The sequence below is a fragment of the Aulonocara sp. 'chitande type north' Nkhata Bay genome, linkage group LG19, assembly GCF_057382095.1.
Source record: "Aulonocara sp. 'chitande type north' Nkhata Bay isolate Kocher_YH1m ecotype deep benthic linkage group LG19, A_spYH_male_GT1.1, whole genome shotgun sequence".
NCBI lineage: Eukaryota > Metazoa > Chordata > Actinopteri > Cichliformes > Cichlidae > Aulonocara > Aulonocara sp. 'chitande type north' Nkhata Bay.
The window spans coordinates 17,997,577-18,023,828 of record NC_141362.1 but is presented as its reverse complement, the minus strand read 5'-3'; the positions used below and the strand labels follow the sequence as shown (position 1 = coordinate 18,023,828).

Here is a 26,252-nt window from a genome sequence, read left to right as displayed (position 1 = left end):
TTAAAATATATTCTGTGAACAATTCTGAACATAACACCTTCACCGAAAATTTAATACCCATTTATATTTACGATGCTCTTGAATTCCTTTTGTGTTGCTTTTCACTTCATCCAAGTATAAATGTAAAAAAAATATTTTGGTTTAGTTCAAACAGAATTAATGCAGTAATATTAATTGTCTGAAATGCATTTTTTAAAAACCCAAAACAATAAAGGACAAAAACTCAAGGTGAAAATTATTATTTTTTTATTATCATCATTCTTTTAAATTAACAAACACTGCTATACATATTGCTGTTTTTTATTAATTTTGAATCATTTTAAACAGTTAAAGCATTTGGAAAAGAAGTAATAGTAAAACAGAGGACAGAGACAGTAGATGACATGTACAGTAGAAGATCTACAGTCAATGGCTTTCCTATGTGTGTCGAGGGGCTCCAGAATATTTCAACATACAGACATGGTGATGTTTTTGGTTATCATTCCACCTTCTCATGCAGGATAACAACCAGCCACAGTAAATCAACCATTACCGAGCCTTTCCAAACAAGTAGCAGCAGCTTGTATTGAATTGAAAAGTCTGTTTTCTGCAACCAGCGCAACAAAACTCTCCCAACCATATCCCTTATTCTTCTCATAGCAAAAAGGTTTGCGATGGCACCTTCCTTTTACCCCTGACGTTGATAGTCATTAGGAATGTCTGAAGTAAACGAAAAAAATAAAAGAAAAAAGTCTCAGATATCGCTGTTGTGTCCTTCTCAGTGCATTAAACCCTCAACCCTTTAAGTTACACACATAAAAATAAAGACAAAGAAGTGTCATAGGTGTCCACTCTTTCATGTCAGGCCAGCTGTTGAGAGAGTCTTCGTATCCCTTCCTTATTCTCGTAAAGTGAACCACATCTGGCCCTCGTTTTAAGCCACTACGTTTCTAACCGAGTACCTCGATGTTGTATTCATGCACCCATAAATCACCACATCTGAGTTGAATTTAAACATCATTTCTTTACTAAAAGTGACAGATTTACAAACACAGTATAAACAGGGTTGACATCATTGGCAGCTGGCGACAGTCTAGACCACAGTGGCTTTTTCAAATTTAAGCAAAATCCCTCCTTTTCAGACAAAGACGGACGAATTACAAGATTACACGCGTCATAAAAATCTTTTTTTTTTTTCCCCCCCGGCTTTTCTGAAACCTGACCAGAGTTGGAAAAAGGTAAGCGCTTTGTTTAGAGGATGAACGGCACAAAGAAGCCGAGGAGGGTTTCGTTCAAACTCTTCGACCGAAAAGACGAACCTCTCTTGAAGCGACGGAGTTTAGTAAAGTACCACCTCTACAACACTTTGGCTAGACCAATCAGCAGCCAGCAGTCCTGCAACGCTCTTCACAACTGGGTTCTACTACACATGAGAGATATCCCTGACATCAATGTAAATCACATACACTTTGTCAAAAACAGGTTGTAAAGTTCAGGTACAGAATCACTGAGGAAAAGCACACCAATACTACTGTAAAGTCAAGCCACTATGGCAAAATAGAAAGTAGAGAGTAGGAACTAGTCGTTGATTGAAAGTTGGCTCGTATCCTTTGCAACACTGAGGAGTGCTCGGGTCACCCTGCGGACGACCGCTTTGCTTTTCTACAGGCAGATTAAAGGAGAGGACAATGTCTTAACAAAACACTGTAAAATTTAATCAGCACAGGCCATAAATACAATTAAAGAGATGGAAAGAACATCAGGAATGTGCACACACTCTTTTCCTGAATCGAGTTCTGAAAGGACAAATCGAAGTGGGAAAAGAGATGAGAGGAAGTCTTTGCTCATTGTCTCTTTCTCCCCTTCCAGTAGAAAGCTGACCTCGTTTAGTGATTTATTTATTGATTCGTCTTGGCAGAGTGCAAGTGTCGGACACATGGCTTTTTGAACATTTTCAAAAATATATATATATATATATTAAGAACGCGCTCTCTTGCTGTAATCACATCAACCAACGGCTGCCAAATGCAGGCATGTCTTTCTTCAGAATTGTCTGCCCAGTAAACGTTGACACTCTGGAGTTGAAATGGTGAAGGGATGATGCTTTTCAGAGTCGGTGCACACACTTTGACGAATAAAAAAAAATTTTTTTTACACTGAAGCAGAACGAGAAGAAACACGCAGCGTAGCCCTTGTGGGTCTCCCTCTAAAGGGGGGAAACGGCTCACATGGTCAGCTTGGTCTGGACTTTTCAGTGTGCTCTTGCGTCTTTAAAGACACCGGAGGGAGGGTGGGGACGAGGGCGCGCAGTCGATCCTTGTGTTTGCTTTCAGCCACAGTGTTTGTTTCTCAGCCGCGCCGAGACGAGCCCTCGCTCAGAGGGCCAGGAGGGTCGGTGAGTTGAGGGAGTCTGAGGACTGGTCGCCGCTGCTGCTGCTGCGCCGGTGGGCCTTGGAGCAGGATTCAGAAGAGGGCGAGGGGCTTTCGGGCTCCACCATGTTGGGGTAGGTGAATATGAGGTTTGGAGCATTTGGTGTGGCAGCCGGAGTAGATGCTGCCACCACTGGAGTGTTCAGGCTGTCTCCATCTGGGCTGTACATCCCGCCACCGATGCTGCTGCTTCCCAGACAAATGGGCTTGATGATTGAGCGCTGAAGCTTGCCCATATTTTCGTCCCTGTCCTCGGGCTCCTGCTTCACCACCACTTGATTCATCTGAGCCCGTGTGCCCATGTTGGTGCGCATGGTGAGTGGGAGCGGATTACACTGCTGCCCGGATGGCTGGTGGCGCTCGTCGATGGGCAGCTTGCACACGGGATTGTGGGCAACAAGCATGAACTCCAGCTTGTCTTTCTCCTTCTGCAGGGTCTCGATCTCTTTCTGCAGGTCTGCCTTCTCCTCCTCCAGCTTCTCGGTTTCCTGTTGAATATGAAGTAAAGTTTAGAACTACCACTTGCATTTTGCCTTAATTGGACAGTGGAAATACAGAGACAATAAATACATAGGAACTTCATCCCTGTTATCACCAAGCCACCAAAGAGTGGTAGACGATTTGTTTAAACTTAATAAAAACATGATGCAACATCTTACTAATGAACATGAGGTGATAAAAATCATCTTCAGCACTTGTGAAGTATGTAATATGAAGTTTCCAGACTGTACGTGTGGTTCTCTGAGAAGCCAAAAGAGGGCACTGTCTGTTTGCTTCAGTTTTCCCAAGCGCCACAATTTTATTAAACCCAGAAATTTGTCATGAACCATTTGGACTAACAACATGTAATCTCGAAGCCTTCTGCTTGAATTTGAGCGCCACATAATGACTGTGCCTTGTTTGTGTCTCAGAGAAATGAGATCCGCATCAAACAGTGTGTCATTAACGTGAGACACAAAAGACACAAATCCACACCATAAAGGCTTTCATCGGCTGTGAGACATGAGACATAAAGATAAGCGGACATGCTGTCTGAGAACTTTGACTCATGGGCAAAGGTATGAGGAAGTGGTACGCGAAGAGCCAAGAGAGGAGGCGCACAGCGAGACTCTTAAAGTGATAGTATCAGTTATTCAGAGAGTTCAAACACTCCAACTTAATGTCACTGAAAAGCAACACTCCTAGGTTTCTATTTTTTAAAGCAGGTGTATGAATAATGCAGTTTAATTTTTGTTTTTCCTTGAAGCATTGGCTGTGACTGTATGACTGTGTGTGTGTGTGCGCGCGCATGCTGTATACCCCTATGTGGAATTGTGAGACAAGCAATTTGCCCCTTTTACAAAATGTCCTGCATTCATGGAGACAGCTGCCTGCAGCAAATTCCATTCCTGGGTTCTTTTTTTTAAGGCCTGACAAGCTCAACCTCACTGTAATTTGGGTAATTAGTCCATTTAGATGCCGTTACTGTCTGCCAGGCAGCACTGTGAGACAGCCCTACCTCTGTCTACAGCTGGCCGAGACAAAAAGCTTTTCATTGCCTGTCATCTCTTCACTCAGACCTTGCACTCAGAGACGCAGCGAGAGTCAAACCAGTAATGTGAGGTTGTAAATTTAGGTGTGGACTTCAATCACTCATCAAGAATCTGGAGTCCTGCCAGGCCTCTAAACAAGTGCACCGTGTTCTCTGTGTATGCAAATATGTTTCTGTTTCCTTTTTGTTTTTCTACAAAATATTAAAGATGAAAAAGTTTACAGAAAAAACAAAACAAAACAGGAAGCATGGGGCTTTACTGGCTAATGGTTCTCACCACAAGATGTTGCAGCACTTAGATTTGTGGTATTTTTCTATGAAGACAAAAACAAGAACATTTTGATGGTGATCTCCTGGCGCAGGTCTTCTACTCACCCCTTGCAGCATCTCGGTGAGCTCCCGCCGACGGTTACGGCACTTTGCCGCTGCTAACTTATTCCTCTCACGCCTCACCCTCCTCTTCTCCTCTTCCTCTGGGGTCAGCTAAGGGCGAGAAAAGAAAGAGCATGAAAGGTAGAATGAGGTATTTGACAGACACACACACAATCAATACGAAGCGAAGAGCATAAATAGGAGCTCTGTGTGAGCAGAAAAGCAATCAAAGAGATTTTTTTTGTTTGTTTGTTTTTTACAGTGGTTAGCTTTGGCTCGTTACCTGTTCATCCCTCTTGCGTCCTCTCCTGGTGTCCCCGATAGAGCGGATGACCCCAGGCCGAGCCAGTGGGTTGTGCGCAAGCAGACTGGGACCATTGGTCAGGTGATGGCCATATGGGTGGGAGCGGGAGTAAGGGTTGGACATAGAGGTGATGACAGTGGGCTGCACCATCCACTGCAGGTCTTGGCTTGTCGTGATTGCATTGATTGTGGGAATAAAGGCACTGTTGGAGCCGGGCATGTCAACCCTGTACTTCTGGAAAGAGAAGGGAAAAGATGGTGAAAAAGGATGCATGATGAAGATAAAAGTCTCCAGAAGAGGATAGATTTATTTCCTAATGTGCTGCTTCTGATCTATTCCAGAAGCATCTCTGCTGTGCTTAGAGTACCATCACAGAGATGCACGCACCACCACCCACCGTCATCAGAGTCACACATTTTTCCACATTTCAAGCTTATAGTGGTGATTCAGTCCACATAGGCGAAACACTGTATGTAACCCCTGGAGTGAAACAGTGACACATGCAGTGATTCATGTGGGAAAGCCCAAGGTGTCCACTGCATCTCATTTTTACTACAATGAGACATAACAGTGCACTAGAGAGCCATTTCACGTCTTCTTAAGTTCACTTTTGATTTGACGGGGCAGATGGGAAATGTAAAATTATATTTTTAATGGAATAAACTTTATTAAATTTATTTCACAGAAGATTTTTTTTTTTTTTAAAGAAACATGCAATCAGGGGGGAATAGTGGAAAAAAAAACAAAAACAAAACATGCAGTCACTGCTTTGTGAGAACATCTCAAGATATAATGTGTTCCAGAATGGTAGATTTTTGTTCAGACTGTCATACAGACAAACATTTTACATATCGTGCCTATATACATTTGTGCATCAAGGTCTTGTACAAACATTGTCAACACGAGAAGTGATGTTAGATCATTGTTTCTGGTATCAAAAAGGAGGACTGCCAGCCCGTGTGCGTAAATTACGCACGTCCCCACATCCCCGTTATTCCCGACTTTCCGTCGGATATCCCGGCAGTCTCTTGCAACTTTGTTTATCTGGTGAGTCATTGTGTATTGCATTTGTCGAGCACATGTGAAACGCGGTCAGTTCCAGTAAGGGGGGAAGCAGACAGCTGTAACAAGCCAGGCATATTATCCAGAATTATGCGAGTGGAATTTTTGGGCCAGATTAGCTTCAGAATAAGAGCACTGGAATTTACAATACATATAAACCAGGAAATGAATAACTGCCTACAAAGGACATTCAGTGGAATCATGACATTAGAGCCAAACAAGTCCGATTAAAATGATACTGGTCTTACAAAAACACGCGGGGGGAGGGGGTCGTTTACATATGTCTCCATAAACTAGCGAAGAGTTAATGTTCCAACCCTGTAATGGGAAACAGGCAGCCAGCGTGTGATTACAGGGAACCAGAGCAATGATACACGCTGTCCAAAAGTCTTTTACCGTAATGTTGCGTGAGCCCGAGGAGGCTTTTCCACAGAATTGCACGGCAGAGGGTGTGGGGGTAAACAACATGCCTGTTCCCGGATTTATATCCTCATATTTTTGAGATACCGCGTCTTCACGGCATTACACTGTCACACCTCTACTGTATCTAAAGTCTCACTCAGACTATGTAAAAACGTACCCTTATGAGATTTTGGTGTTTTAGATGCATCTCTACAATTACTACCGTGAACACAACGAGGAAGAACGGGCTTTTGATTGCCCTGCGCTCCCAGTCAGAGCGCGTTTCCAGCTGGAGAAAACGTGCCATGTGCAGCCCGAGACCCGCCTGATCGAATTAGACTCTGATTCCATGTGGAATAATAACATGTGGTCACTTAAACGGAACTTAGATAAATTCTGCAGCAATACATATGGAATATTGAAACACCTCACAGCCCAACACGAAATGCCTGTTGCATCCACTATGAGCTTCATCTCTAGCTAGTTTATCATTACCACAGCATGAAAAGTGTAAAAAGCTCAGGTGTGCATTTGCTTTACACGCATTCGTCTCTGTGAGACAATTCGCAAAGAACCCAGAAATGTTCGTTTTACAAACGCACAGGGAATTTGGCAGAAAGAAAGGCGAAATTAACATCTGTAAATCACAGACTCGGATTTATTCCAGTGTGCCAAATTTTCCTGCAACAGGGCACAAACCACGTATGTGTCTTTTTTTTTTTTTGTAAATTGTTGGCATAAGACAATTGTACCATAAATTTACGCAAACTCGCGCATTGTCGCCAGCTGCGGTGCGCACTAATGGAGAAATGTAACATTAGACAAAATAATCAGTGTCTAAATATTATAAAAGCAAAATCATTGTAATATTATTAGACTGCACTTATGCAACAGATTGACTACTGCCCCTGTTGAGTCACTGATTCGAACCGTGTTACTGGGTTCATTCGGATTTGTGTCTCCAGGCGACCCGGAAAATTCCTGTTTAAATTCAGTTAATGGCTGGAAGTAGCAACACGATGGAATAATTTTCTAAAAATCGGACTTTGCACAAGAACGAACTGACACTTTCATGTTATCCAGAATGCATTCATTAATAGATTAATCTGCAGCCAGTCCTTTCCTTCTGTTACCTGGTAGCTTGAGGTAGAGATCGGACTTCCGATCGTGCTGCTGCCGCTTGTGAAGGACTCTGGCTGGGCCGGAGAGGTGCTGCTGCCGCGGGACGAGGTGTCGTAGTTCCCGGAGTAGTCCTGGTACATGATCCAGGAAAGAGGAAGATTTCAGTGCACTGTTTGAGCTCTGAGAGCCTTTTTTTTTAAATCCCCGATGCAAAAAAGGCACCAACAGGAAAAAAAAAATCCTCTGATTCGAGAAGTCGTTAATTTCCAAAGCAGGAGAAAAAAACAAAAGTGCAATTTTGCTCCTGTAAACTGACCTAAAACATTTTACTGATAATACAAATCGTTTTTTTCTTGTGTATTATCCCTGCTTGTAGAGTCTATTTCTTGTTGTTTTTTTCCTGGAGCCGCAGGTAGACCTACACTACGCTGCAAAAGATCCTCTCAGGTGCGCAAACTTCAGCTTAAAGTCAGCAGCACACCTTCAGCAGTCAGATCCAGCAGCGACAATCAAACATGTAGTTAGAGTGACTCACACAGATTAACATTCGCTTTAAAGCCTATTGCCTCTCTACTCTTCTCAATATTTTCCGTCGCCTTGCCAGCTACACTCCTCTGAGCTCTCTTTGCTGCTCACGGAACACTTCGAACTTTTTTTTTTCTTTTCCTTTTTACCACACTTCCTAGAGATGACTCACTTCAATGGCACTATGAAGAACTGCAACGGCTTTTCAACACCAACGAAAGAGCCTACGTCACGCATGGGGCGTTGCGACTTCAGCAGGGAGGGGTTGTCTCTGCAAAAGGCAGTGAAAAAGAAAAGATCCGTTAGCACCATCCTGCGCTCTGCGGACAGCAGGGAGAAAACCGAAAAGCTGGGATTCGGTAAAAGTGGTCCAGAACATGTGTGGAGGGGTTTATTTTTTGTTACGGACGTCAGTGCTGCCGCGGAGTTCACTATTTGTCTGACTTGCTTGGGTCCATTGACGCATGTTTCCTAAAATGGGCAGTTGCGTCAGCGAGCGCGTGTGGGTTTCCTTGGTAAAGGAAGCGTCAGACACTGGAGGGATTCCCTCCCCTCGCGCGCTGTGGTCCGGACTCGGAGCTCACAGCTCGCCGGTCCAGGTTCGGCCACCCGGCAGTGATGAAAAACCAACACATTAAAGCTTAGAAACTTAGAACTAAAGCGACTCTGCACGGATACGCGTGCACCCGCACACACCGGGAGCGAGTGCTGCGCAGTAAAAGCATTTATTAAAAGTTTCTCAGCTTCAAAATGAAATCCATATCTGTAGCTGTGCACAGCCTGAAAATTCGATAAATCAAATAAAGACAGAGAGGAGGGGGGTGTCATGGTGGGTGTAACTATTTCATGTCCACCAGCTTTCATTTGCTGCTCATATACACACTCGGCGATTGGACACGCGGCGTTTCTGCACAATTAAACCTTTGTGCGCTTTGGCGCCGCCGTATTGTGCCTAATTTGGAGAGAGGTGGCACACAACACGGACGGTCAGATTAATGTGGCCCGCCGGTTAGTGCAGCACGGCGGCTTCAAAGGAATCTCGGTGAAATGTGGGCTAATTGTAATTCGGACGCACCTCATAAACAAGGGCGCAGCGCCCAGAATGTGACACGTTACACGATATAAAATGGCGCATTAAGTCTAATCCCATCTGCCACGGTTCCTATTTTAATCTGCATCACCATAACTGCTGGTGCCGCGCGCGTCTTTGCCAGAAAGCCTCGCTCCCATCAGAAAGTTTGAACCGGGGGAAGTTGCGCTGAGGGAAAAATAATCTGCGGGGGGTTTCTGGGGTGACCAGTCAGCCGCCCGTTGCCTCACTTTGTTCGCTTGCTCATAACGTGAATACGTCAGTTACACATACAGGTACTGCAGCTCTCCTATATGTCACCCTTTCCAGAGTTACTGGGTGTCATTCATTTTCGCCCCGTTACCTTTTGACCTGCGCACTGATCTGTGACGCCCTGCCTGTCGTGCGTTTTAGTTTCCCGAAGATGTTGAGTAATTCTGTATCTGAATGATACTAATTAATGGTTAATCTTTTGAACGCAGCGGTGTTGCTAAGCGACGCGTTTTCTGCTAAATAGCTAAAGGGTGGGTAATCTAATCTGCCATCCCATAATTAATGCCGTAATATCATTTGAGACGCACCCATGGGCGTCAATTTGGGAGAAGCACGATGTGGCACTGTGACAACCTTTATATGGGTCCAAGTTTGATCTTTGAGGATCATGACACACGCAACAGTCAGTCAGCCAGACGCTGCTGCTCCAGTTTGTCTTCAGTTTCTTGGAGTTAAATCGCAAACTCTCCGACTTCCGAAAAACTGCAGCTTCAAGGAGCTCAAGGTCAGGGGTCAGGTGACACAAGAGGGTGTATGTTCAATGTGCGCACTGAGATCATCTTATCTATCCATCACACATCAGAAGGAATTTGTTATACAGAACATCTCATTCAGCCTGACGTCCGCTGAATGTCCACTGAACGTCCGTGCGCAAGAGGCTTACCTGGCCGCGGCAGACGTGCTTCAGGTGCTCGTGACGCAGGAGAGTTGATGCCTAATGCTGCCTTCAGGTACCGCCGCATAAATCCGAATGAGGAGATTGTAAACAAAGGGCAGTCAATTCAGGTTCGGGGGGATACATACAGAATATATTAATAAGCGCTAACGTAGATAGTTATTATAACTTAACAACAAAACCCATTTCATGAAACCACCTAACATGGCCTATAGTAGGAAATGATCATCTAATCATGCATCATAGACATCAGTCACACAGCGTTTTCCGTTTGCAGGATCACAGTCCTTTGATGTTGGGTTGTTTTTTTTGATTTGCACTTTTTCTGTTGTGTAGCACATTATGAGTACTTTAAAGCTACTTTTGACTCCTTTTTCCCAACCACATTATTTTGCGCAACAAGATGTTAGATATAGGGCACGTTATGGATTATATTGCAGTCATCATAACATCAGAATCCCCAAGATTACTGGAAGTGTTTCGCAAGCATGATCGTAGGAATAATAACAAATCCATGACAAGACGTCCATTTAATTTTGGTCATTGCTGTCAATGATCCAGTAGAGTACTTTTTTTTCTTTAAGTGTGCTGTAAAATAATCGTTGTTAAATTACAATGCTGTACTTTCAGCTCTAAAATAAAGTGGTGTTTTTTACGTTGTAAAACATTTTGCAGTTTTGTTCTGTATAGAAATCTTTGCAACAAGTTTGCTGTGTGATTTTCATTGTACTGCTGTTTGAGTGTTCCTGGTGTCAGTGCCACAAACAATTTATTACCCTAAATAAGATACACCCTGGAGTCAGTTTCTAGTTGTTCTTCAACCATGACAAATACTGAATGCTTTGATTCTCCAATTTCCCACACCCAGGGACATTTCCAAGATATCCAAGAAGAGGAAACATTTTTTGGGGGTCACGTAGAACCAGAAGTTAGAACATCTGATTATAAATAAATACAGAGAATGGGTGTAAAAAACATTTCATTTGGTATAATTTTCCGGCTCATTTGCAGTCCCCCTCATAGAAATGTATTGCATGATAAGTGGCTGTACCACAGTTTAAATATTGTTTTTTATTTATTTGATTTATTGTTGAGTTTTTTAAAATAGGAATAGTATGCATACAGTATCATAATGTGCATATCATTATTGTGTATATTTTTATAGTACAGCTAGAGATTATTTTAATGACTTGAATACTGCTGAAAGCTTGGTCTATAGGCTTTATATATAGTAATACATCATACATGAATATATTTTAGTCACAAAAATATATATATATCCCAAGAACAAGGGTCTCATGCAGGGGCTTGTCCTTCCATGATGGTTTCTTGTCTTGCTCCCTTTCTTGGGTTTCTGCTGCCCGAGGTATTCACTGAGCACGCCGCCATCTTTCTGATGTACTCGTGGATGTTTGTTGTCTCATCCTGGATTGTGGTACCCCCACTCACTAGGAACAGCACAGTCCTAGGAAGAGCAACGATACTGCACAGGACCCTCAAGCTCCCAGGCCTCTCTCTGCTGGAGGACCTGAGCTTGAAAGATAAACTGCATTAGTGTGTGTGTGTGTGTGTGTGTGTGTATAAAATTTATGAAGTGGAGAAATATTTCTTACCATAAATTTGTTATTTTACAAACAGCAGGACATGTGTGTGTATGTGTATATGTATATATATCTATATACACACACGTGGGCGGGCGGGCGGATGGATGGATGGATAGATATGTATAGAAATAGATATATAGATATACATATACACAAACGTCCTGCTGTTTGTAAAATGACAAATTTATGGTAAGAAACATTTCTCCACTTCATAAATTCATAACAGGACATGTAAAAATATACAACTGGATGACTTGAAGGTTAAATGACATACAAACCTCCTGAAAAGTGCATTTACAGTCACACTGAGTCACTTCATTGCTACATAATTCTCTGGAAAACAGCTCAGTGTGCCAGAGAGGAGGAGACTGTTCAGAATTCACTACATATTTCCTTCACTTTTTCTTTTTTGCCCTTGCATCACTTTGTTTTCCTTTTCCTTTGCCGTCAGTCGCCTGTCATGTTGTCATGTTGTAATACCTTAACCTGGATAATAGCTCAACATGATCAGTGTGGCTAATCTCACAGCTCAGGTGCAGCCAGTAGGACACACGTAGGTTACAAAGTGCTGACTGTGAGCACACAGAGTGGGTTAAAGAACAATCAGAGTGACCGACAGTGGGACTGTGCTAGTGGTCTGTTAACACACTTCACGTGCTGTTTGATTACGCAACAACAGCAACACCGAGTTCACTGCATTTTTGAGTTAGCCGAGCAAAATCTAGCAGGGAGCTGATACCCTCCTTGCGCATGCACTGACAATGCTGTGGCAAACATGTGCTTCCTTTGTCACAGTGTTTTGTGCAAGTTGGAGGTTTTGAATGGAAATCTAATCAGCGGTTTCATCAGGAAGCCCAGTGTGCAGGAACACGGCTTTAAAAAGGCTGGATGCCAGACGGGCAGACAGCTCCTGTGAATTGAAGCAAGCATCCTTCAGTGATTTCATTTACTGGTTGCTGTGGTGACTCATGTAAAGCAGTCAAACACAGCAGCGCAGAGGGATAATTTGAACGTTCTTGACCTCCGGAGTGTGGGATTGCAGAGAGAAGAAGATGAATTCATTGGCCGCATACTCTCCAATAAGGCCGGTCACATCATTCAGGTATGCAAAAAGCTCAGCAGCTGCTCAACAACATCTTCACCCTGACTACGTCCATATGGACTGAATTCTAATCCACTCAGACAACTGGCCTGCTTTGGTGTAGTTTCAGCCTTAATGCCAGATCCCATTTAGCAAAACAATTAATTAAACACTTATGACAATCATTCAGGAACACCTGAGACTGACTTTGAAGGACTGCATTGGACAGACATGGCTCAAAACACTGCACAGAGAATCTCAAAAAGAGCTACTCATTTTACACAAGATTGGAGCTTTACTCAGAATCTGAGGATGTGGTTTTATCAGTTCTGATATCAAAATAAAGCAGCAAACCCTTCATTATGAACTAGGAGAAAAGTGACATCCAGTGTTTTAGGAAGTTGATATATTGAGTTAAATATGAGAGATTGTGTTCACAATAAATTTGAACCCTTTTAAATATTATTATTAAATTTAGCTTCCCAAATCAACTCTAAAGCCATTAACAGAAACAGTTTTCTGTAGCAAAATCTAAATTTAGTTTAAAAATCCTTTCACTATCACTTGGTATTTAAAACACATTGATTTTATCTCGAATGAAAGCTTTCACATTTTGGGAAAGAACCTTGCTTTCTTGCTAAGTGTTAAATGAGAAGATTGATATCACTTTTGGCTTACATGCAAATATGGTCGACAGTAGTTCATTTACACATGGAACTAAACGTTTGGTACACGATATGCTAATTTTCAACCTCTGCATTAAAAATGTAACACAAAACACCTGCAATACAAAAAGAAGGAAAAGTAATAAAGAAATTGTCTTTAAAAGAAGACTAGGACCTTAGGTTGCTATAAGGGTTAAAATTAGAGTAGGTGAAGTATGGTTTAAATTATAATTAGGATTATAGGAGGTAAAGTTGTGGTGCAATGGGAACTAAAAAGACTGTCATTTACTTAAATTACTGAGTAACTTTAATTATTATAGTAGTAGATTGCCCCGTGTGAGGGCTGCACGGCGTCAATGCATTAGCGCCGTGATCACCAATCACATGGGGCGAGCCGCCTTAACTTGCTAACGGAGATTTTCTGCATTAACGCAGTTATGGCGTTAACATCATTTTAACCAGATAAACCCTGACAGCACTACATCATAGCTAAGAAAAATAAGGAGAAACAGCAAAAGAAGCCATGTTTTTTTCTTGACAAATCAAGAAAGATATCATTGTTAATTAGTTAGCTTTACATTTGTTTGCTATTGGATTTTTTTTCTCCCGTGGACAGAATTGGGCTAGCTAGCTATGTTTCCCTGTTCCCAGGGAATATAGCTAGCTAGATTACTAGCTATAAGGTAACAGTAACTAGAATAACCATTTGTTACAACCAAGGTATGCAGAAGAGCATCTTTGAATGTACAACACTTTGAACCTTGCAGCAGATTGGCTACTGCAGCAGAAGACCACACCTCTCAGCTACAATTTACACAGGCTTATCAAAACTGGACAACAACAAATTGGAAAAATGTTTCCTGTTGTCTATTTCTACTGCAACATTCAGACGGTAGCACCAGAATTTGGAACATGAAAACATTTCCTCGGCAAAGTTTGGAGCCCGTAGTGCCAACTGAGCTTGGTTTAAGTTTCAAAGTCTGAGTATTAATGGTTTAAAATGTAAAAGTGACGAGATCTAAATCCAGTAAAGCGTGTTTGGGATGACGTGGAACAGGATATTCACATCTTGGAAGTAATGTGATGTTGATGCATTGACTGTGTGATGCTATAATGTCAATTTGAATCAAAATCTCAGAGGAATGTTTCCACCACCTTGTTGAATCAACCCTCTACTACCAAGGTGTACCTAATAAAGTGGTGAGTATCTATTATTACAGTGACCAATCATCTGTCCATTCTTTTTCGCTGATCCTTGACAGGGTCGATGGGGGGCGTGGTTAGTGCCTATCCCAACTACCATAGAGCGAGATGTGGTGTGCACCCTGGATATTACAATATTACAATAGTAAGCAAAGAGATGCAAAAATAAATCCCATGTTAATTCTACTTCCATGCTAATTCTACTAATTTGGCGATATTAACTGCTACCCCTCCTCAGCTTTTATAAACTGGCCAATCAGCTGAAACTGTGTTTATATTTGTTCATCTACCCGTTTTTTGCTCTCATCATATATGTACACACACACACACACACACACGCACACACACACACACACACACACACACACACACACACACATATATATATGAGTCATGTAAAGCAAATGTAGTGAAGCCCAAGAATAAAATATGCACCTGAAAATGAGAAGTAATTGGTTCCCTCTAAGTGATGGCTTATACAGATGAAGACAGAGGGAACGTCTGAATTCTTTTTTTATGGTAATTGTTAAGCTTGATGTGAAATGTGCAGTCTCGAAGAGTATTGATTATGTTAAGAGGCTCTTCTTCTATAAATATCAGTAGTTAAAAGAAAAGGTGCCAGGTGGGAGAAGCGCTTCCTGCAGGGCTGAAGTGTGGTTACAGTGCTGCAACCTGAAACCTGCCTACACATCACCGCTGCTGGATGTGGAGCTGACTCTCTCTCTTTACAGTAAACAAATGCATGTGAACCATTTGAATTTCTGTCATAACTTCCAGAAGGCAAACAAATCCTTTTCCATGACTGTTTGTCAACTCAAACGAAGAGAACAGCCCCACTTACTGGATTGAAATGCGACATATCAAAATATAACAAGGAATCTGTTTAAGCGGAAACAGCACTTGTTATAAACAAGATTGTGAAAAGTTCTGAGAAAATACTCATTATGATATCTTAAAGGGTTATTCTGAAAATTAAAGCACAAATCCTTGGGCCACTACCTCATGGGAGCTGAAGTTTTGAGATATTTATGTTATTTATGATATTTATATATTATGTGTGAGGATTTATGTGTCTGAAACAGATAAATTATAGTTTATCTGATCTTCTGCCGAGATTTAGATGAGAGGATGGACATGAGAAGTGTATGCATTATCTTACATTATCACTTCTGCTGGAAGCTGACTGTCTCTCTTTACAGTAAACAAATGCATTTCAGCATTTGCCATTTCTGTCATAACTTCCAGAGAACAAACCAAACAGCAAACCTTTTCCATAACAGTCATGTGCTTCAACTCTGACTGAAAAAAGAGCGAGAGCCTTCATGCTTGTTTGCTGCTGTGGTAGAGAAACAAACCAAATGACATCATCTAACCCGACTTCAGCCACCACTTGTTTTCATGTCACTGTGGGAAATCTAACATACATTTTGTTGCAGGAAATTGCAGACCAGCAAGAGGCTTTATTCTGTAATTTACCCAACAGCCCCATTTAATGGAGTGACCGCAGGCAAAGAGCCACGACAAGACACCCGTAATCACCCGTGCCTTCACAGATACATGCCCGAACGCACACTTGCTTCACGAGCATTAAGGTATCAGTTCCTGATACAATGGAAGGAAGTGCGTCACAGGCACGCTGCACTTCGACACAAAGAAGAATGGAACGCTGCCCAGGCACAAACAGAGTGAGAGACAGAGAGAGAAGGGGAAATGTTGGAGCATGTGGTGGAAGAAGTGAACAAATAACGGCGTCCGAGAGGAGAAAAGAACACGAGTGGTCGGGGGACTTCAGAGCAGGTCAACACAGCCACCTGCGATTTCGCAAATAAACACGACCCCGCCATTCCTTCCACTTTTACTGGACTGCTTATTCTCAGTGGAAGAAAACAACAGTCCGCCCCTCACCTCCCCACCTCATCTCGCCCAGTTCTAGAAAGAGAGGAAAGGAAAAATGCTGGGCGCCTGAGAAAAACAAGTTTTACGTGTTGTTTTGTTCCTCCTGCGAGTTGTTTTCCTCGTCCTGAGCCCAAAACAGTCCAATGAAATGGCATTTGTGGGCGCTTCTCACAATGGGCGAGTTTATCTCCCTCCGTCAACAAGGTTATCAGTGTAATTTATGAGGATGCTAGTCTGAGGTCCGCGCAGCCTGGAATGTTAATGGGTTTTGGTTGAATTGTACTTTTGCTGCTGCTTGACCTCAGTTGACTGAGCATCACACTACCTTCTGCTCCCGTTGAACATAAATGTCTCAGTCTTTAAGTTTAAAATGCTGCATTATTGTCTTCACTAGACTTCCCAGAAATCTCCTGTTAAACAACAAGTGTGGGCGGGACGGTGACATCATTTTACCTTTGGATTTTCACTTGCTGATGTTTGAGTTTCAGGGCTTTTGATCTGTTTTAGCTAACTCTCTGTTTCTTCTGGAAGTCTGGAAACACTAACACATCACTTCCTGTCCACTAGAACAATTTTCCCAGGAGGCGGTAAAAATGAGGTTGAATCAGTTACTGTAAAAGCAGCAGATTCACCTCTCTGGAACAAAAAAACGGGGGATTTCAGTTGAGCAGAACTGCATGTCTTGTCACAGCTTAAGGGAAGATCATTGCTGGCGTGTCTTTAGAGGCAATTTTGCATTTCTCTGTGTAAACATAAAGACTGCTTTGTTTTCATCGCTGTGTGTACCAGTAACTCGCTCGCTATTACTGCACTCTGAGGCGTATCTTCACCGCAGAATAATCCTCATTGTTGTGGCTCCGTGAATCCAGGTCCTCAAAGGAAAATCTTTTGTGGAATAAGATGAAGAGATATACAGCATCAGTGATCCGCTTTTAGAGCTCTCCCGCTGCTGCTTCTTTGATATCTTACTACGTGTCATAGAGTAAATTTGATGTTTTAATTACAGTTTTGAGCTGAACACACTGATGGCAAAGCAACAACCTTGAACACAGTTTTAACCATTTTGTTTTCATACAGAACAAAAGGAATTTTCTTTATACTTAGCTTCCAAGGAACTAGAGTTTCTGCATTTGTTTTAAAGGGGTCTTAAGCAGAAGTTCTCTAGGCTTTCTGAAAGTCTTTCAAATTATTTTTTGGACACCAGCTGCTTTTACCTGACCATTTTTAAAGGAATGATTTTTGCTTCTGTTTTAAGTCACTTAACACTGAACAACACATCATTCGGGTATAAAACAGGTGCATAACCCAATCAGGGTTGTGATTACACATAACCAAACAATGAGCCAATTAAAATTAAAATTTTAGGCACTTTATTCCTAGCAGACTGTCATAAAAAGACAATTTGTTAATGTTTCTTTATTTTAAAATGTAAAATGTCAATGATAACATACTTTGACAGACACAAAATAGTATTGTTGCACCAACAAGGTGATTTCCAAATAGCTATTAGCTGGAAACTTGGTTTATATCAGCATAGTGTGCATTGTGCTATTAAAAATTTTGAGGAAACTGGACAAGTGGAGGACAAAAGAAGAAGTAGCAGGACTAAAAACCTAACTGAACACTCTCTGAAAATCATGTGTTTAAGAAATAGGAAAAAAATCCAGCCATGCCCTGAAAAATGCACAATTCAACACCAACAGTCATGGATTGGCCTCCCCAGCCCCCAAACCACAACATTATTGAAGCAATATAGGATCTTTCTTACAGGGAGCCAACATCCAAAGAAGATCTCAAGAACTGTTTCTGATTAAATCACATCTGCCTTTTCAAACATCTCTGTGCTACTTCATTTGAACAAAATTCCTGGAAAGACCCTTTAAATTTCCTGCCATATTATCAGGTATCAAGAAATGGCATAAGTAAAAAACATCCTGCGTTTCATCAAACTTGCTATTTCAGACCTCCATGAACAACATCCTAATCCTGACTTGACCCTTTCCCTAACTGAAGCTACTTTGCGTGTCATTTAAAGTTGTAAATTGTCACACAAAAACAGTTTAAAAGGACAGGCAAAATATGCCTGAGGTGGAGGTCTATTTATACCTCGATATCACGTTGATTTGGTTCCCAAATCAAGGACGGATGGTAAGGATGGATGAAACGTGGACTGATCGTGATACATGGAGACACATGTCAGTCAAGAAAAACCCACTGGGGAAAGAAAAAGGAGCTCTTTAGGTTTTAATGTGTTCTTAATGAAACGAATAATATCCTCAGTTGGTACTTACACACCTTGTTTGTGATTGGTCAAACGGAAATGTGGAACTGCAAGAGGGAGGGGAGGCGGTGGTGGCGGGTGATCTTCCTGGGGTCGACTCCTCCGGTGCGTCCATTCCTTCCGGCTCGATGAAAGCTTAATGTGAGTGTGGAAAAGTGGAAAATTTAATTAGGCTGCCAAGGGGGTTTTGTCTCACTTGGCATCCCCCCCCCCCCCCGCCCCCTTCCTCCCACGACCACTACTGCCACCCCCACATCTTCCTTCCCTCATGTTTTGCTCTGATCACATTTGCTGTAACGGCACTATTTCTTATTCTTTTACCCATAATACTTCAGAATATGATTTTCTTGGCACCTTGTTCTTCACTTATGATTCCCCCGCCACCTCCTTTTTTTCTGCCATGGCTGGATTCATCTGTTATGCACTCCTTGAGCAAAGATTTTCTGTTAGGCCCCTCCAACCCCACCCCGAAAATCCCTGTCCTGCAAATATACAACCTGGCCCCAGTGCATTAGTTAGGTTTTGGTAATTTCACTAAACTTTACTCAACAGTCATGTTAGAAAATGTAAAGTGCTCAAAACTGGTGCTAACAAGTCTAAAACCAAGTGACTCACAATTGAAAGCTACCTTTCTCAGCACTGGATTGTGTGTAAATCCTTTTAAAGCTCCTGGGTTGTGTCAGACCAGACATTTACTAAGTTGGGTTGCAACATTAAAACTTAATAAATGTGTAATTTGTTAAGATTTATGTAAGGACGCATATAAAATCAGTGATGTTTAGCTCACAAGAAGCTGATGCATTTATTCTCTCCATGAAGTACCTAAACGTTTCACATACCATTTTAGGCCTACTGGGCATGTGCAGCTACATCATTATCAATCCTGTGGAGAACATACACGATGGAGACTCACAACAACTTCTTGTTGGCTCCAGTTTTGGCTAAGTAATATAATAAGTTTGCAGATCCAAAACACTAGGAAAAGTGTATTTGTTGTATTTTAGGCATTTACTTCCTAAAATGTGTCTATTTCATGTGTCAATAAAAATGTTTTTTTATTGCCCGGTAAAGCGATTTTCTCTTATGGAAGCCATTTAAGTAACATTAACTTGATAAACCATTTTTTTCTACAGGTCTTTTTGGAAGTGGGAATGTTCAAATAGCAACAAAAATGCCCATTTAGAAGCTGAAGGGGTGGTAGAGGCTTAATCCACCCAATCCAACTGTGTCTCACAAATTTGAGTTTTTTCCTTTGACCTGACTTTTTTTGGTGTTACTGTGTTTTGCTTTAGTTCTAGGCACCAAATGCAATTACTAGTTATAAAAGAGTTACAAAAAGATCATGGTTTAGGTTAAAATAAAGAGTGTATTTGGCAAAAGATATGTCAAATACAGTAGCTTAATGCAGATTTTACACAACCTTTACATGTGACCTACATCTATCACAATGATCGTAACAGGCTACTAAGCCTTAAAGAAGGTAGAAGAATGGGCCTTCTGGCTTTGTGCATGTGACTGATAACAGTTGATAATGGCCATTTAAAGGGCTGATAATATCTGGATCTGGTGTTGGTTGTAGCACAACTTCAAACTATTCCACCAAATACAGCTTAAAAAAACACTAACAAAAAACATGTTGGTGAAATGTTTCCCCGTCAGGAAACAGTTGAAGCTCAGGTCATTCAAAATGAGTCCTCTGTGGACTTGCTTGTTTGATGTTTTTCAAAGAAGTCTCTTGCCTGGAACTTGTTTTCTTAATATGGTTGACATTTGTGATATTACAGCTCTTAGTGAAAGCACGAATTGTTCCTATGGGTCTTTGTACCATCTTACAAGGTAAGCTTGTAAGAGCTCAAAAAGACACCAACATTTAAAAAAAGCAGAAAAGTCGTACATTTAACAAGCTGGAAGCATAAAATGTTGGTATTTACAAGCATCTGAACCCTATCTTCAACAAAGTATTACAGCTTTGGTTGGCCACTCATGAGGAACATATTCCAGAAATCCTGTTAACATACAGCACAGTGTACAGGGTATTTAAGCATTTTCAGCTAGCAACTGTGCACCAGATGGCCGAGCAAGTGTGTCGAAACAGCTAACAAAGTTATGACCAGAGATGGGCAGTAACGCGTTACTTGTAACGCGTTACTGTAATCTGATTACTTTTTTCAAGTAACGAGTAAAGTAAGGGATTACTATTGCAAAATCGGTAATTAGATTACCGTTACTTTCCCGTAGGAACGCTGCGTTACTGCGTTACTAAAACCGTGATTTTTTTTGCGAGAATGTCTCATGACAGTGACGTAAGCAAGTGCGACGTTGGTGACAGCAGCTGTGTGCAGATCAACAATGGATAATATATCGAGTGCGGGAGAGAGTATGAGCGTGCAGCGTTTAAAGTGTGGAAGTACTGACCTTACTTTGAGTTTGATTCCATAAAAAGTGACAAAAACATTAGCGTCCATCGTGCGTGGGAAGAAAACTTCTTTTTACAGCGAAAAAAACCCCTAAACTTCCGAGCAAGCACCGAGTAGCTACGACGTGATGGGAAACTCACAGAGACACTCGCGCGGATTCTTCAACTGACCGCAGCACACCTACACCAGGGTAACCCTCCGCCTACCCTGCTCCTGCTTTACAGGTGAAAATAGAGCAAAAGGACCGCTGAGTCTTTGACTTTATTTATTTTCTGCTGTGTTTTACTTGCATCTGTTTGAAAGAGTGAGTGAAAACACAAAAAATATTTTATTTTATGTGCTGTAATGTGTAGAAAATAGGTTTAAATGTTAAACTAATTTATTCAAGTCAGAGAATGTTGCATATAATTAAATGTTTTGCTTGATGCATAAAGTTAAAAGATTAAAACTGATAAAACAAGTTAAAAAAAGAGACTTTTCCATTTGATTACATTTTGTATGATGGATTATGTAGAAAAAGTAGAATTGGGCTGAAAGATCTATCACTTTATCACCTCTTCAGGTTGTAAATCGTGTTTTTAAAAAGTAACTAAGTAACTAAGTAATTAATTACTTTTGAAAATAAGTAATCAGTAAAGTAACGGGATTACTTTTTTGGGGGGGTAATCAGTAATTAGTTACTGATTACTTTTTTCAAGTAACTTGACCAACACTGGTTATGACCAATCCCAACTGATCACCCTGTCTGATCCATCTATTAATTTCCCAATGTTTCTCCACCACTGAAATATTTAGCTTTACTTCTAAGGAAATCTGTGGTAATACCCAGGAGTTAGTGGGAGTGACCTTTATGTGATAAATTCTTCAGTAAGAACTACCGTAATTGTCGGGCTATACGCCGCTACTTTTTGCACAAGCTTTGAACCCTGCGGCTTTTAGTCAGGTGCGGCTTTTCTATGGATTGTTCATGATTTTTGTGATATCGTAAGACGATTTGTTTTGTTTGTTCCGCTGTTGTACGGCACTACGTTGCCTGGCGGAAGGATCGGGGTTCAAGAGTGGTATGTTGGTCACATGTCCATCCGCCAGGCAACATAGTGCCGTACAAGTAGCGCGAAAAACAAACTTCAAAGTAGCGCTACACGTTCAGCGGGAGTCGTGGATGATGAGCGGCGATAAACTTGCGAAAAGCAAGTTGTGCTCAACTCTACCGGTGGATTCTGACAGCGTGGAAAAGTGTGCAAACATCCACGATCACCAACGGATTTCGAAGGGCTGGACTGCTGCATGATGAAGAGGAGGACACCGCCACGGCCCTTCAGAGGGTGTTCGACTCCGACAATGACAATGAGGATTATCTTTGGTTTTGAAAGTGACAACGAAGGAAAGAAGCTGAGAGTGGATGACGAAGCCATCCTGAGCCTGTTCGTTTCCGACACTGGAGAAGAGGACTTTGGTGGTTTTAGTGCGCAGGAAGATGGTGGTGAATGACTGACTTTTCTTCTTGTTAAAGCCGTGTCACTGCACCTGAGCCTAAAAGGTAGTCCGAATCTATTTTTCTGGTGTGCTGTAGGTTACTGTTATGTACTACATTTGTTACTCATTTATGAAGCACAGCACATGTGCAAATATGTACCCATAACTTGTTTTTCAAAATATTAATAAAAGGGGTGTGTCTCCAAACAGCCATCTCTTTCCTGACAATTCGCTTTGTGCATATTCTCTTACATATGATAAGTCAATATTGAAACACCTGCGGCTTTTAGTCAGGTGCGGCTAATGTATGTACAAAACAGGATTTTCCCCTGATTTTAGCTTGTGCGGCTAATATTCAGGTGCGCTTTGTAGTCCGGGAAATACGGTAATTTATGTGATGAAACCAAGTGAAAAACAAAAAAGCCAAAGGAGATCTACCAAAAAAAAAAAAAAAAAACTGCAGTTCCTCTAATAGCCACTTAAGGCTGACTCTAAAATTTTGAATTTTAAAGCGCCTCATTTTAATAACCACCAGAAGGCGATAACCATGGTTGCAGAAAGAGTCCTTGTTCTATCACATTTTATGGGGAAATAGCTTTCTGTAGGTTCAGTCACTCATTTTGAGTCATACTGAATTACGTGTTAGACATATTGTGTTTCAGAAGGCAGGATTATCCAAGAGCAACCACTCACCAACCAATGGATCAATACAGGCTTTTCCCTAGCAACTGGTGGCTAGCAGGAGCTTCTTACCAGTCTCTAGGCTTTTTTAAGGGGGCTTTTGCAAACTGTCAGCAACCTTCAACAACCCTTGAGGAGCCACCTAAGGTTGCCAAATGGATGCTGACAGGTCTCCAAATATGGGAAGGTCAGGCTATCTGATAACCCAGGCTTCAAAATGTCCATAACCATAGCTATGTCAGTCTTTTGAGCTATATAGGTGAAACCTGCAGTAGTTTTGAGAGCTGTAAATCTCCACTTTTTTAAAAATTTAAAGCTCTGGTTGAATACTGTCGATGTGTCAACCATATGACTTTGTAACTGGAGCTAAAAATGATGTCAAACACAGGCTGCAAACAAATGGCTCTCATGTGAAGTTTAAACCAAACAGCGAATGTGGCATTTCTGAGGTCTCAGTGCTATAGAAGTGCATTATGTTCAGGGGTATCATTTATCTTTATTAATAGATGTTAAGAAGATGAAGAAAAATCTTTTACATTTTATGCAAATCATAAGCAGAAACTGCAGCTGACATGACACCAAACTTCATCACGTGGCTGCATCACATCAGCTCAGGCTCAAAAGAAAACTTTCCCCCAACTCGTCAAGAAACATGCTCATCCCGTGTGCACTCTTCCAACTTATGGATATTTATTTTTCCGAGGGAGGGGAAGTGAAGGGAAGTGGGAGCGGGTGGCGGCTGTAGTTGTGGCGGTGGAGGAGGGATGAAGGAGCGTTGTCACATTACATGTACCTGTCTGTACGCGTCTTCACTCGTGGCTGTCATCTCACCTGACAGGTCTATCAGTGTCCACGGCTGATCAGGACGCGTCCCTCAGCCTGACAGGATGAACAGACAGCGCGGCAATCCAGACTGACAGCTCCTCAGGTAGCTGCTGGAGGAAGGGAGGTTTAAGATAGGAGGGAGATGGAGGAATCTGGGGGGTGAGGGGCAAGAGAAAAGCTGCAGAGCAAGAGGACTAAATAAAGAGTGTAAATAACCCGCCAGATGATGTCCACAAGAACATCAGCAGTGAAGCCTAACCCTAGATGGCATCAAAGAGGTTCAATCATCTTTCTTTACCTTTCTTTTTTCGGAATCTGATAATGAAGTGATTGAGGCTTTTAAATAAGAGGCTGCTGCCAAACGCTACCTTTAAAAACTCCATTAAGCCACAAAAATCCTCTCTCTGGGTGCCAGTTTGAGTATTTTTAAGCAAATTGAGTTTCATCTTTTACGACAATCATGCACGTTGAACCGAAGCCAAACAGCTCGCTGGGTAACGAGAGCTGCCTTCCAGAGAAAAAACACCTGCGGGATGTGCTTTGGTTAACCCATGAAAGCTTTAAATCAAATGCTTGTGATCACACCCAAGGGGAAATAAGGCCTCCCTCCTCTCTCCAGCACACCTCCCACTCTGTGCTTCCCACCCTTCTTGGGAAGAAAAAAAAATCAGTCTTTATCTTGTCAAAAGCCATCGAAAACAAGCCCTTCCAAACGCCCCAACAACACGGGGACGAGACAAAACGGGAAAACCTACAAGCTCCAGAGCGAAGACTCATTTGATCAGCTTAGCCACGCTCTCCTGGCTCCTCATGCACGAGGAGTAATTAGCAATTAACAATCAGGATTTAACTAGATCCAGTTATTATCTGTAACCAAAAAAAAGGTGGTGGGAAGGGGGGTATCTGCTGCTTTGACACGGGAGTGCATCAGAATTCCCCTGCTCCTCGAGTTTGATTAAAAAAAAAAGAAAAAAAAGAGAAGGAGAAGAAGAAGAGTGAGGGACCCGAACTGTAATTCTCTCATTTTCACGACATCTCTGGGCCATTTTTTTCCCAAATTCCCAGATCAAACAGGCTGTAACAAAAGGCCCCAAATCCCCCCCCCCCTCCGCTCTCCTCCTCCTCCTGCTCTCTCTTTCCAAAATTAGTTAAGCCTCTCAGCTCCATCATCCTCAACATGGCTCGCATCAACAACCCTACGCTGCTTCGCAAATGCTGCATAGCCTCTGAAATCCACCCCGCCTCCCCTCTCCCCATTTCCTTCCAAATATGCTGAAGAGTTGTTGTTTTTTTTGGGGGGGGGGGGGGAGAAAACTCCCCATATGTCACTCTGAATTTGGACTTACACACAAAACACAAAGTACCCCATAGTCACTACAGTTTTTTCACTGGGCTAACTGTGTGTCTTTTCTGGGGGTAAAATTTTAAGCCAAAAGTCTGCTGTTCAGAAAATGAAGGTGAACAACAAAGGCTGAGGCGAGGCTGACAGATTCCAGAAGAGGGGGGTAAACAGTCTCTCCTCTCCTGGTCTCTGACACACTCGGGCCTTTTGGACACTCCTCGCTTCCTTCTGATTACCTCAGCCCCGGCTGTTTACCATCGAGGGGATGATTCAGGGTTTTCAATCACTCTCGCACACTTTCCCTCCTCTTGTCTTATCACACTTTTGTCTGCCTCCGACGTACTTCTTCTGCTCTTCAAAAGTTTCTGGCGGCTCGCCCGACTTCTGAGGTGAAGCTGGGTGAGATACGCCGAGAGCAAAGGCTGGGTTGTTGCCCAAGAAGGTGCTCGTTGCTGAGCTTTAAGTGATCCTGTTTCACACACTTGTCAGTTCTCCAGGCTGGCAGGTCCTTAACTGCCTCCGAGCTAGCTGCTTATAGGGCTGCCACCAGTCCTGTTAATGTTAATCTAATGCTAATGTTTGCCAGCTCCCTCAAGCTGAGGACACCTGTTTCTGAACAGACAGGCCCCGCCCCCCTGCTTGATGCTCATTAACTTCCTCGCCACCATCAAGGCTGCAGTGCAGTCGGCGATTTATCTCACAAAATAGCATAAAAAATGACCGACCCGTCTTCAGTCATCGCCTTATATCAAAGTTTAGCCCGACAAAGCATGATCACAGCCAGACCACAAAAATAAATAAATAAAATGAAAACCAGCCTCATCAATTTAATCATCCCCCGTCCAAAGATTTCGAGCTAATTATTCCAGCCTTTAATTATTCCATCCGACTGCCATTGAGATCTCTTAAAGACGGCTGGATTAGTGGATTTGGAGCATTAGCTCGGAGGGTTGGCAGACCTCTGCACTGTGAATCAGGGGGCTGAGAAACACATCTTCAAAAGGTATGCCGAGCAGCACCTTTACAGGATCATTAA

The 26,252-nt window shown here is 42.1% G+C and overlaps 1 protein-coding gene and 1 long non-coding RNA gene across 3 annotated transcripts; both read right to left on the bottom strand.

The window, feature by feature from the left end:
* Positions 1–229: 229 nt before the first annotated feature.
* Positions 230–8,008, bottom strand: fosl2 (FOS like 2, AP-1 transcription factor subunit). 2 transcript variants are annotated; one of them, XM_086275878.1, is made up of 5 exons: positions 7,900–8,008; positions 7,214–7,333; positions 4,596–4,850; positions 4,316–4,423; positions 230–2,897 (listed from the first exon to the last, which is right to left on the bottom strand). In XM_086275878.1, the coding sequence occupies exons 3-5, from the start codon at positions 4,833–4,835 to the stop codon at positions 2,355–2,357; spliced, it is 891 nt and encodes a 296-aa protein (XP_086132004.1). In that variant the 5' UTR covers positions 4,836–4,850; positions 7,214–7,333; positions 7,900–8,008; the 3' UTR covers positions 230–2,354. The 2 variants fall into 2 exon arrangements, with proteins under 2 accessions (XP_086132004.1, XP_086132003.1); XM_086275877.1 differs by lacking the exon at positions 7,900–8,008 and having other exon boundaries at positions 7,214–7,893.
* A 3,323-nt stretch (positions 8,009–11,331) lies between these two features.
* Positions 11,332–24,960, bottom strand: LOC147306776 (uncharacterized). The gene is made up of 3 exons (XR_015126508.1): positions 20,891–24,960; positions 18,490–18,610; positions 11,332–18,408 (listed from the first exon to the last, which is right to left on the bottom strand). It is a non-coding gene; the product is annotated as an uncharacterized LOC147306776 (long non-coding RNA).
* Between the last annotated feature and the right edge of the window lie 1,292 nt (positions 24,961–26,252).

Excerpts from the sequence above, each read along its gene's own strand:
- fosl2 (XM_086275877.1), bottom strand. The coding sequence starts at position 7,342 with ATGTACCAGGACTACTCCGGGAACTACGACACCTCGTCCCGCGGCAGC. Across the intron at positions 4,851-7,213 it reads TCTCTACCTCAAGCTACCAG|AAGTACAGGGTTGACATGCC; the intron begins GTAACAGAAGGA and ends TTCTCTTTCCAG. Across the intron at positions 4,424-4,595 it reads GACGCAAGAGGGATGAACAG|CTGACCCCAGAGGAAGAGGA; the intron begins GTAACGAGCCAA and ends TCTCGCCCTTAG.